The sequence below is a fragment of the Etheostoma cragini genome, chromosome 14, assembly GCF_013103735.1.
Source record: "Etheostoma cragini isolate CJK2018 chromosome 14, CSU_Ecrag_1.0, whole genome shotgun sequence".
Lineage (NCBI taxonomy): Eukaryota > Metazoa > Chordata > Actinopteri > Perciformes > Percidae > Etheostoma > Etheostoma cragini.
Genome location: NC_048420.1, coordinates 8,688,663 through 8,700,793, shown reverse-complemented (window position 1 = coordinate 8,700,793; position 12,131 = coordinate 8,688,663). Strand labels below are relative to the sequence as shown.

The 12,131-nt window shown below is 42.2% G+C and overlaps 1 protein-coding gene across 5 annotated transcripts in view; it reads left to right on the top strand.

Moving 5' to 3' along the window:
- Positions 1–12,131, top strand: part of arhgef1a (Rho guanine nucleotide exchange factor (GEF) 1a) — a 34,042-nt gene that overhangs the window by 6,650 nt on the left and 15,261 nt on the right. For 4 of the 5 annotated variants that reach the window (XM_034892481.1, XM_034892482.1, XM_034892479.1 and 1 more), the window contains exons 4-11: positions 961–1,021; positions 1,299–1,431; positions 6,091–6,200; positions 6,347–6,490; positions 6,655–6,905; positions 9,925–10,050; positions 10,986–11,103; positions 11,670–11,746. In XM_034892481.1, coding sequence (XP_034748372.1) covers positions 961–1,021; positions 1,299–1,431; positions 6,091–6,200; positions 6,347–6,490; positions 6,655–6,905; positions 9,925–10,050; positions 10,986–11,103; positions 11,670–11,746 — 1,020 coding nt within the window. The remainder of the gene's footprint in view (positions 1–960; positions 1,022–1,298; positions 1,432–6,090; positions 6,201–6,346; positions 6,491–6,654; positions 6,906–9,924; positions 10,051–10,985; positions 11,104–11,669; positions 11,747–12,131) is intronic. The other variant, XM_034892480.1, reaches the window with a different exon arrangement.

Sequence of the window (12,131 nt, the reverse complement as noted above, 5' to 3'; positions counted from 1 at the left end):
GGTCAGCCACTGTGGTTTTTTAGTAAACAGAGATATTTTGTCTTCATCTTCATTCAAATTTAACTTAGGGGTAGCTGTAGCTCAGGCTAAGTTATATATCTATATATATATACATTTATAGGGCGTTGGGTTCAGAACAGTTGCTGGTTCGTCCCCATGTGGTAGCTGGAGAGGTGCAAGTCACCCCCTGGCACTGCCAAGGTGCTCTTGAGCAAGGCACCGAACCCCCAACTGCTCGGGGTGCCTTTCCAGGGGCAGCCCCCTCACTCTGACATCTCTCCATTTAGTACATGTATAGGTCCTGAGCATGTGTGTGTAACTCAGGGCTGTGTGTAATGTGTGTAATAACAACAGAGTGAAAACATTCTAATTTACCTTGCGAGATTGAGAAAGTATACATTATTATTATTAACTTGGTAGAATAGTGACAACAATCTATTATTTTCCAGTGTTTCGGGATCAGTTGCATAGGCTATTTATAATGAATTGAATCTCCCGCAGTTCAATACATTTTGATGGAAGCAGTTTGGTGTGTGGTGGTTGACTTTGGCTGAAAACTTCACTCTGTTTAATTTGTCAGCACCCACATGTCAAAATATGTTCCTCGGGGCTCTGGTGCCCACAATCACATTTATACCTTGGCAACGTGTTGTGAATCTCCCTGTGGCAAGTGCAGTTCTACTCTTAGCAATATACTTTGAATCTTCCAGCAGCTCAGGGGGCTATGATGATGGATGACATGTATGGACAAAATAAAAATAAAAACTAACATCACACTGTATTTAATGTGCTATGTGGTGATACACATCAAAGGCCAACACCTGATTGCTGTCACTATGGAAAATATGGAAAACAACTTAATCGAATTAATAAATCAAGGCATTGGCTTAAGATGAAAGGATTTAAAAAAAACTTTTTCTGTAAATGTTACATACTGACTTGTGTTCTTGATTAACACAGCAGCAGAAGACTGCCCCGATGCGGAATAACTCCTTGCAGAATGTTTCACTGCGCACAAAAAGTAAGAGCTACATACACACACATGCAAACACCAACTTTCAGTCCCTTCTTACCTCAAGTAATTCTCCTTTTGCAATTTCTACTTTTTCTGTTCTTCCTCCCTCTCTTAAAAAATGGTGTTTTCTGTTCTTTATTATCAAATTCATTTTCACCTCCTACACCTGTTTGCTTTATCTTCTTCGTGATTATATTCCTCTTCTTCGTCCTACATCTCCATACCTTGTCGGTCTCCCTTGTGTTCTTCTACCCCCCTACCTGCAACTTCTTTCATTCCGTAGCTCCTGGAATGCGCGAGCGCCCAAGTTCAGCCATCTACCCTTCGGACAGCTTCCGACAGTCACTGCTGGGATCTCGCCGTGGTCGCTCCACCCTATCCCTGTCCAAGAGTGTCTCCACAAACAACATTGCAGGGTGAGCCTCATTTTCATTAGCCAGCAGCTACAATACAATGTGCATTTCTTAAACCAAGCTCAGACACAGGTTCCCAAGGATATGGTCTTGCTTCGCCTTACTGTTGGTCTTCCACAAGGACAATAATTGTAGCTCTTATCCTGCGATTTGGCATTCTCATTTCAAGATGTACAGATGAAGCCCTATTCAGACATGGAGCCTTTCCTTTCTGGATGTTATATACATGGAGCTCTCTGCGGCTCGTATAAATGGAGCACCACATTGGACTTTGGATTTGTGGCTCAGCTAGGCTGAGTCCTTGAAGTGCATGTTGTAGACTTTTGTTTCTGCCCTCTTGCTGCTGCCTGTGCATATGTTTGGTCCAGTGTGTCTTGTGTCCGTCTCTCTGTCAATGTCTTTTGTTTGTGTGTCTGTTTTTGTGTGTTTTGCTTGTGAGCTGCAAGCTTTGTTGTTGTTGTTATTGTTAGGTCTCCCCCATCCCCGTCCTTCCTCTCTGTGTATTTTTTTATTTTCTCTTTGTTCCTCGGACGCGTTCCTATGTCCCAGTGTATTTCATATTAATTGCTTAAATATCCTCCTGTCCATAGACTGTCTATTTAATTATTATAATATTTTAATAATATTATTTGATATACAGTTAAAAACAGTTCCTAGAATATAACAAAATCCACAAATAACAATAAAACTAAAATATAAATATTTTAATAAAACTATGACTGTTAAAAGGCCTTTTGAAATAGGATTGTCATTAGGCCCTTCTAAAAAATCTCCACAGTTTGTGGGGCCCTTAGGCCTTAGGGTCTCTGGGAGTGCATTCCAGAGCCGTGGGGCGACTGCCTGGAAGGCCCTGTCTCCCACAGTGGAGAGTTTAGTCCTTTGTTGATGCAGGCAGTAGCTAGAGATGGAGGGGCGGAGGTTTCGTGAGGTTGTGTGTGGGGTGAGGGGTTCTCTGAGGTAGGCAGGGGCAGTTCCATGTATGCACTGGTGGGTAAGGAGACAGATTTTGTACTGAATTCTGTCTTTAATGGGCAGCCGGTGGAGGGATTTCAGGACCGGAGTGATATGATCATATTTGCACCTCCTCGTCAGGACACGGGCACCGCAATTCTGAATATGCTGGAGCGTTTGCAGGCTCCTGCCAGGGATCCCGACGAGGAGGGCATCACAGTAGCCCAACCTGGAGGAGACAAAGGCATGGATCAACTTCTCAGCATCTGGTTGGGAGAGGGAGGGACGGAGTTTGGCAATGTTCTTGATTTGGTGGAAGGAAACCTTACAAAGGTGGCGGATGTGGGTGTTAAATGTAAGATTTGAGTCAAGTCTATATCCCAAAAAAAATATTGTAACAGAGGTAGACAGGGCAATGTGACGACCAAAAACGGAATAAACTGCTGGGGGAGGAGGACTGGGTTTGGTGTGGGGTACCGATCAGGATGGCTTTGGTTTTGCTGCTATTTAGTTGAAGAAAGTTTTCAGACATCCATGCCCTTATCTCCTTCAGGCAAACCTGAAGTGCAGACGGCAGAGCTGAGGGGAGTGTGGAGTCCATTTTAATGTACAGATGTGTGTCGTCTGCGTAACAGTGGAATGAAACTTTGTGTTTATGGATGTAGTGACCGAGGGCAGTAAGTAGATGGTAAAAAGGGTTGGAGCGAGGACGGACCCTTGTGGCACTCCACAGCTGACTGTGTGGGGTGATGATTGGGACCGTCCTAGAGCCACATACTCCGTCCTGCCTGTGAGGTAAGACTGGAACCAGCTTAGTGTGGTCCCAGAAAGTCCAACCACAGACTGGAGATGGTGAAGCAAGATGTCGTGATCGACGGTGTCAAAGGCGGCGGACAGGTACAGTAGGAGGAGGAGAGATGGTAAGCCTTGGTCTGCAGTCATAAGTGGGTCATTCATGACGCGGACCAGGGCTGTCTTAGTGCTGTGTGCTGCTTGAAAACCGGACAGAAATTTTTCATACATGTCATGGATGTGAAGGTGATTGTGGAGTTGGGCTGCGACAACTTTTTCAAGGACTTTAGACAAAAACGGCAGGTTTGAAATGGGTCTGTAATGAGCCAGGATGTCAGGGTCAAGTGACGGCTTTTTCAGATGGGGGTGGATAACTGCAGTTTTGAGAGCTGGAGGAACCCGACCGGATTTGAGTGACTGGTTGAGGATTGCTGTGATCAGTGGACTGATGGCTGTAAGGTTGGATTTTAATAATGGTGTGGGGAGAGGGTCCAGTCAGCATGTGGAGGTTCTCATACACTTTATGATCGTCTCCACCTCTGTCTGAGAAGTCCCTGAGAAAACGGAAAATGTGTCAAACGGGTTTGTGAGACTAATAATATACTGTTGATCACTTATTTAGTTGTTTTACTCAAAATGAAACCCTCTCATGTAAAAAGGCTTAAACAAACGTCAACGTTAAACGCTGATGCCGTTTTAAATGTTTGCTGTGCATGTGTTGTCAAATTACTGAAGTTCTTTTCTTAATTTGATTGTGTTTTATCTATTTGCATGTTTTTTCTGAAGTTGCAGGGCGTTTGCCCCTGTTGGCCACCGTGCTCAAACTATTGTCAAACCCTCTGTGACTTGAAATTTCTGTTCCTTTTATGTAAGCACCTTTCAATGGGCTTTCTTTTCACAGTACAAGAGACGTGTCTTAAAGCATGAAAGCTCTGTTCTTTTCAAATGTTCCAGTGAGTGAGTGTGAAGCAATGTACATGATGCATGAATGTGAAATCGAAAGCTGTCATTCAGTCATCAGTCCTTTCATTATTTACACATATTTTATGATATATCGACATATCCTTAACATCTGCTGCTCTTTGATACTTTCTCCATTCTCTGAGGGTCAGAATATTTTACAGTTTTATTTATTGCTTTAGTACTATTGATGCATAATATGTGGTACAATTTCAAAACTCTTAGTACAAAACTCCAAACTCATCACACTTGTGACACAGTCAGTCTTTCATGCAAAACCTTCCATTGTGTATTAATCTGGTTTCAACACACAACCGTTGATTCATAATATTGTTGTTCTTCGTGAAATGTTATCAGAACATATGGTTTGAACACCAAATCTCACAATAATTATATGTTTTTAGTTTAGTCGTTTAACTACCAGTGAATCCAGTAACAAACAATGCAAAATACACGTTTAAAATCAAAGATAGAAGTGCTGAAAGTAACATGCTACAGTAGTGTAAAAGACAGATTACAGTTTTCACATTAAGTAATACACTTACTAGAGCTGGGCAGCGATTGAAAATCTTAATCACGATTAATCGCATAATTTCCCTGATTAATCGCGATTAATAGCAAAATGAAATAAGGAATTCAATACATTCGATACATTCCACTGCTGTGCAACTTCAATAAAGTGTCCCGCGCATGTGCGCATGTGCATAATGTCTCTCTTCTGTTTTCATTTCACTCAGAGCATGTGAATTACTCCGAGATAATTCTTGTTACCCAGTGAGTCCAGTAGTCCCTAGTAAGAGAAACAGCGGGTGCATGTTTTGCAGTCCTCTCCTTTTCATACAACTCGTGTATTCTGCTTGTGGTGGTGCATGTTGAGGGAATCTCATACCTGCCGTCGTTGTTGTGATTCTCAGACCGATGTCCTCCACCACCTTAATGGGCCTGCAGTCTGTAGCTATCCACGTTGCTATAGCATCTGTTAGCGTCTCTTGCCTTTGTTTATCTCTACTTACCCCCACGCTGCATCTAACGTAGCCTGCCGAAGCCTCGCGCCACTGTGTGTTTTGTTGAATGATTTGCTGGTATCAACTGTCAAGGTGATATTTCAGACTGGATGTACTCCGGTGATAAGAAAATTTAACTTTGTAGTATTTACAAAGCCTGTGAGCAACGAACTTTTACAATAATAAAGAAATAATATAAACTGCATTAACGCGTGATAAAAAAAATGTCGGCGTTAATTAATTCATTAGTTAACGCGACAATAACGCGTTAAATTGCCCAGCCCTAACACTTACATTACCCAACATTTCCATAATATCTATCCAATGTGTAATCAAGTTACGATCAATGAAGGCATCCTCTATAGTCATTTGGACAATTTTGTTTTTACAGTTTTTACAGTAACCTCTCAGGCCTCTCTGTTGGTGCCCATTCCCACCTCTCAGTCCTCTGTGTTGGTGCCCATTCCCACCTCTCAGGCCTCTATGTTGGTGCCCATTCCCACCTCTCAGGCCTCTCTGTTGGTGCCCATTCCCACTCAGGCCTCTCTGTTGATGCCCATTCCCACCTCTCAGGCCTCTCTGTTGGTGCCCATTCCCACCTCTCAGGCCTCTCTGTTGGTGGCCATTCATACCTCTGTGACAGATCCCTTGTCCACAAGCTCTTCCTATTCCTTGCTGTCTATCCTGCTCCATGTGATTTACATGTTCATACAGACACACCTTTTATAAAGATGTCAAACAAATTCAAAATCTATAGGTTTACCAAACGGTTCAGTGGTTGATGCAAATCAGAAGAGAAGCATGTCAAAATTGTATTGCATTGTGAAAGACAATTACTTCATATGAATTGTATTGTACACACTGATTAAATTTGGTGAAAAAGTTACTGTGTGCTGTACTGGTGAATTGCACATTTGATTACATCTGTGTGTGTGTGTGTGTGTGTGTGTTGTAGGACCCTGAATGACGACTCTCCCCTGGGGCTGCGCAGGATCCTTTCCCAGTCCACAGACTCCCTGAGCTTCAGGACCAGAGCTATGTCAGTGGAGTCTCTCAATGATGACGGTATCAGAACTAAAAATCTACATCATGGCTGCGGAGAGATGGGGGTCTGGAGTTGTTAAGTTTTATAGTGCAGCAGCAGGATAGTGTAGGGTTAAGAGCTGAAATCAGCATGTAATCTTTGATGTTGATGGGTTTCTATTATTTAGGAGACAATTACTACACTTCAGTGCTGGAGGAGTTGGAACTCGAGGGCCAGGACTTCAAGGCTGACTCATGGAGCATGGCTGTGGACAACAATTACTTGCAGACACACCGCAAAAACGTCATCAAGAGGCAGGATGTCATCTATGGTGACAGTAGTAGTTGATAAACCCTAAAGTTTCTCCTCCATAGTACAGACATTCAATGTTTTGACTGCTACAGTCTGTTATGTGACTTTGATGTGTGTGTGTGTGCGTGTGTGCATGCCTGCGTGCATGTGTATTTGTATAATGTGGCCATGTGTCCTTCTTAGAGTTGATTCAGACTGAGCTGCACCACATGCGAACGCTGCGTATCATGGAAAGGGTGTTTCGACAAGGCATGCTGGAGGAGCTTCAGCTCGACCCGTGCACCGTGCATGCCATGTTCCCTTGCCTGGACCAGCTGATCAGGATACACTCCAGTTTCCTGGCTAAGCTTCTCATGCGACACAACAGCAGCCTGCAGTCTGGATCCAGCCGCAATTTCACCATTCACCAGCTGGGGGACATACTATTGGAGCAGGTGACTGTCATTCATTGTCACACTGACACACCTACACACCAACAGACTCACACACTGACACACCAACACACCAACAGACTCACACTGTGACACACCAACACAATGATACACTCACAATGACTCACAATGATACACCAACACCTCAACAGACTAACGCAAGGTTTATAATCCCTGTTGTATTCCTTAAAATGCCATTAAATGACATCAACATGGCGCGTGGTTGTGCACCTTGGAACTTTTGGAACTTGGTGTGCGCTGCACTTTCAGTTCAACATGCCAAGCACTGTCACACTGACACACCAACACACCAACAGACTCACACTGTGACACACCAACAGACTCATAATTACACACCAACACACCAACAGACTCCCACTGACACACCAACACCCCAACAGACTGAAGCAAGGTTTATAGTCGCTGTTGTGTTCCTTAAAATGACATCACCATGGCGTGGTTGTGCACATTGGAATTTTTGTAACTTGGTGTGCGCTGCGCTTTCAGTTCAACATGGTCTGATTGGAAGAGTGTTCCAGCACGTTTGCCTGTGCAAACATCTGTATGATTCTTCATGTAAAGACCACAGGAAGTCCAAACAACCTTAAATATGTGATCAGAGAGAGACACCAAAGAGGTTGTAATAATGAAAGGAAACACTCCATTGGGTAGCCAATACCACATCTACGCACAGTCGGCGCCATTTTGGACGGAACTCAAGGGTTTACATTAATGAACGATACGTAAAATATGCCATTCATACTCACGACAAGGGATTCATCTTTGTAAAACTGCTAGTAAAACATGTCATGCAATCTAAACACCCTCCCCTTCCATTTTCTACCTGTTTACAGTCATAATAACAAAATTACTAACATGCTAGCTGATGCCACTCTATTTTCTTTATATACCAGGATTTAGAATTGATCTCTATTACAGTAAAAGCCAGTACAGTACATTGTACAGTACAATTTGTCAATGTCTTTCATGGAGTTGACATGTCCAACCATGGACTTTGTTGCATTCAGTCTACTCTATGCTATAGACGTATATAGTTTCCAACAGGAAAACCAGAAATATTGACATTCTATGTCAAATTGAACCCAACATAATCAATGCCCCTCCCCTGGCATCATGGCAATGACGAAGGTCGGAATCAAGCTGCAGACTTCTATTTGATTATGACTGTGGGAAAAGCAAGTGCCTTGCAGTGAAAGGTGGTAAAATATGCTGACAATTTATTAAAGCGAACAATCCCACGAATTTGAAAGTCCATTTGAAAACCGCGCACAAGGAGGCTAACCTAGCTTACATTGACAAGGTGAAGGAAAACACAAAGCCCTCTTTCCCCGAAACAGAAGCTAACCTCGGTACAGGGCATGGATGTATCTCAAGTAAGACCTGTTGCACTTACTTCAATTTTAATGAAAAGTTAAGAAAAATTGAAATGGTCACAGAATTTAAGGATCACTAAACAAGAGCACCCCTGTGGTCCCATGCCGTTTGCCTACAGGCCACACAGGGGAGTAGATGCCACTTTCACTCTGCTTCATTTGCTTTTCAACACCTTGAGGGAAGTTGGTCCCATGCACAATTTCTTTTCATTGATTTTTAATTTAACACAATGCAACCATATCATTTAGCCAACCCCCGTGTTGAGAAACATGATTTCTGTCCTAATCTTGTTGGTTGGATTTTGGACAGGACTAAGGGTGTATGGAGCTGGTCAGCTTTAAGTAAATGTAAATGGACTGTTCTCATATAGCGCTTTTCTATTCTCAACGACTACTCAAAGGGCTTTTACATGGTACAGGAATCATTCACACACTGGCGCCGAGGCTGCCGTACAAGGTGCCACCTGCTCATCAGATAAACACTCACACACATTTACACTCTGATGGCACAGCATCAGGGGCAACTCGGGGTTCAGTACCTTGCCCATGGACACTTTGACATAGGACTGCAGGGCCAGGGATTGACCCGCAAACCTTCAGATTGGCAGGCGACCGCTCTAACACTGAGCCACAGCTGCCCCTTTACTCCTCTACAGCTTCACAACAAGAGTGCGTGCTCACACCGCTTCTGTTCATTCTGTATACAAACATGTGTCAGAGCAAATATGCAAATAAGACCTTTGTTAAATATGCGAATGACTCTGTCATAGTGAGTTTGCTCCATAAAAATGACATAGGCCACGGACCAATAGTTGAAGACTTTGTCCAATGGTGTGAGGAGTCACACCTTTCCAAACATATTTCACATTTCTTGCACAAAACACACAAACACTTGGGTCATGGACTGTTCTGTCTATTCTTTTTATCCATGTTTTACTGTCTCTATTATATGTTTTAAATGTTTGACGTGTTGCATGTTATGTGGTGGTCTTCAAAGTTTTAAGGATGTCACTCAAAACGTAATGTTAGCCTACAGCTCTTTGGCTGCCTCGCAAGTGCTAACGGCGTGTGTGCGGCGTGCCTGTTGTTTTGTTTCCGGTCTAGTTTGAGCCGGTGTGGTGTTGTAGTTGTTCCTACACTACTAGTTGTTGCAACAGCAGTCAATACGCGTTTAACTGACAGCACTACAATAAATCCTTTCAGACATGTTGAATTGTATATATTTTTTGGGGAAACACTTCTTGAAATGATTAACTTCTCTATTGAGAAGGTCGAATTTTCAAGGGATATAAACACAGCCTTGGTCTCCTTATTCTTGAAAAAGGATCCTTCAGAGTGCTCTAACTATTGACCTCTTAGACTGCATAACTTGGTTTTAAAATTCTTTGCAAAATATTTGGGGTTCCATACGTCAAAATTTGTGAACTCTGACCAAACAGGATTTGTATTGCTTTTTCATTCATATATGAGGTTATCTGTGAGATTGCTATTACTTGTGATTGTTTCCTAGAAATATTTGGTGTGTTCACAACCTAAATCTGAAAACATATTGCAAGTGTGAGCAGTGACAGTCCTTTGCATTTAAGCACAAGTTCTGTCTCAGTCACACGCATATGTTCTTCTGCCAGTTTTCAGACCAGTGTGCGGACGACATGCGAAAGACCTATGCTGAGTTCTGCAGCCGCCACTTGAAGGCTGTCAAATTGTACAAAGAACTAATGGCCAGAGACAAAAAGTTCCAGTGCTTCATACGGGTGAGCCCCTTGTGACACAAAACACAGTAAAACACATGCAAATACACAGCATGCATTACATTACAAAGGAAAAAAGAGAGATCATAATAAGTGAATGTAGAGTTTATACACAGGAGGTGAACTGTATGGGTTGTATAGGATTTTTGTCAAATATGTAATATATGGTTGCAAAAGAATATGAAGCACATCTTTTTACATGGTCACATGCACATGCAAGTTAGTATAGTGTGTGAGGTAGTCCATTTATATGTGTGTGTGTGTGTGTGTGTGTGTGTGTGTGTTTGTGTGTGTGTGTGTATGTGTGTGTTTGTGTGTGTGTGTGTGTGTCACTACCTGCAAACATGCTTTGTTCAACTTTATGGATTAAAGTGTCCATTCAAACACATAGGTACATATTGTCAGGATTGATATAAGGTCAGGATATTAGAGGCACACACACTGGGGGATGTTTATGATGTGATTACTCACTTCATTTCTGATTGAGGTCCTAGGGATCAGCACAGACAATGTCACTGTTTACAGGTCAAATGTAGAATAGATGTTAAGGTAATGTTGCTTGTTTTTGGGCATTACATGGATTGGCCCCTTTGTACAGTAAATTGCTGATCTCCTTGCCCTACATCACTCCTCTAGGAACTTAAGATCATCCAATCAGTTCCTTTTAGCTATTCCTTTGGCGCATTAATTAGTTTGGGGACATTTGTATAGAAGTGTGTTGTTTGTATGATGTTCATTGAGTCTATATTTTTATTGGCTTCCTTTGTTTTTTATAGCTAGTATAACTTTGTACAGCACTTTGTCCGGACTAGGTTGGTTTTGTCTTTTACTAAACAGTGGTCTTTTTTTCTTACATACAAAGTTGCCTTTTAAACACAGCAAAAAGAAATGTCAGCCAGGATCATTTTGCCAGCGTGTGTCTCTCTGTCTGTGGGCAGCGGATGAGTCGTGGACCCTTGCTACGTTGCCATGGTGTTCAGGAGTGCATCTTGTTGGTGACTCAGCGGATCTCCAAGTATCCTGTCATTGTTCAGCGCATTCTGGAAAATACCACTGGTAAATCACCCTAGTCACAATGGCTTTATCTTCAATGTCAGTGTCAAATCAGAAAACTTTTAGCCTGTACACAGGAAACAGGACATAACAGGGCATTCAGTTTAGCCACAAACTAGCATTATATAGCTCTTGGAACTGTTTTCCTACATGGAGAAGCCATTTACCTCCACTCCTCTTGTAAGGTTACAGGGCCCCTGTTGGCAGGGTTAGGCTTAGTGTGTCCATCCAGGGTTCCGGACCAACACTGAAAATTGCACCGCAACTCCATGCTCAGTTTGGGCTGCAGCAATGACAGATATATATATATATATTTTATGTGCAAATAGTTCTGCTAAATCTATCCGAACAAAAATAACTTTACTGCAGTAAGATCTTTGTTCATGAGAAACTGTCACCAAATAAAATCATTCCAGCAATAATACATTTGGAGATGTTTCAGTCCATCTAGGAGCAGTTTAATGTTTGACAGAATTAGTGGATAATGGCTACATAATATTCTGTGTACATTGTGTCTGATGCTTTAGGTTCTTGTATATCAATAATAATGCTGTTTGTTTCTCTTTCAGATGACGCAGAAGAAGCCTCCTTTCTTGCCCAGGCTCTCTCCATGGTCAGAGAACTTCTTAGTTCAATAGACCAACAGGTACTCTATTGCCCACAATGTACAACACCTTTATGGCTATACGAATTTTTTAACTTCTAATCAAGACCGTCTATATAATATGTGATTTATTTTTATATTTTATCCTTTTATGAGAGGCCAAATACAGAAACAAAACAATGATTACAGGACAATTACAAAAGTTTACTCAATGATAAACGGTTTTTGTGTGTGCCTACGTGGATGTGTGCTTGCTTATGTATGTGTATGTGTGTGTGTGTGTGTGTGTGTGTGTGAGTGTGTGTATGAGTGCAGACGGACGTGTCTGTGTGTGTGCACGTTTGTGTGCATGTATGAGGGGCCGTTAGGGACTTTACTCAGAATTACCTCTCACGAACACATGTGAAATGCTCTTACATACACTACT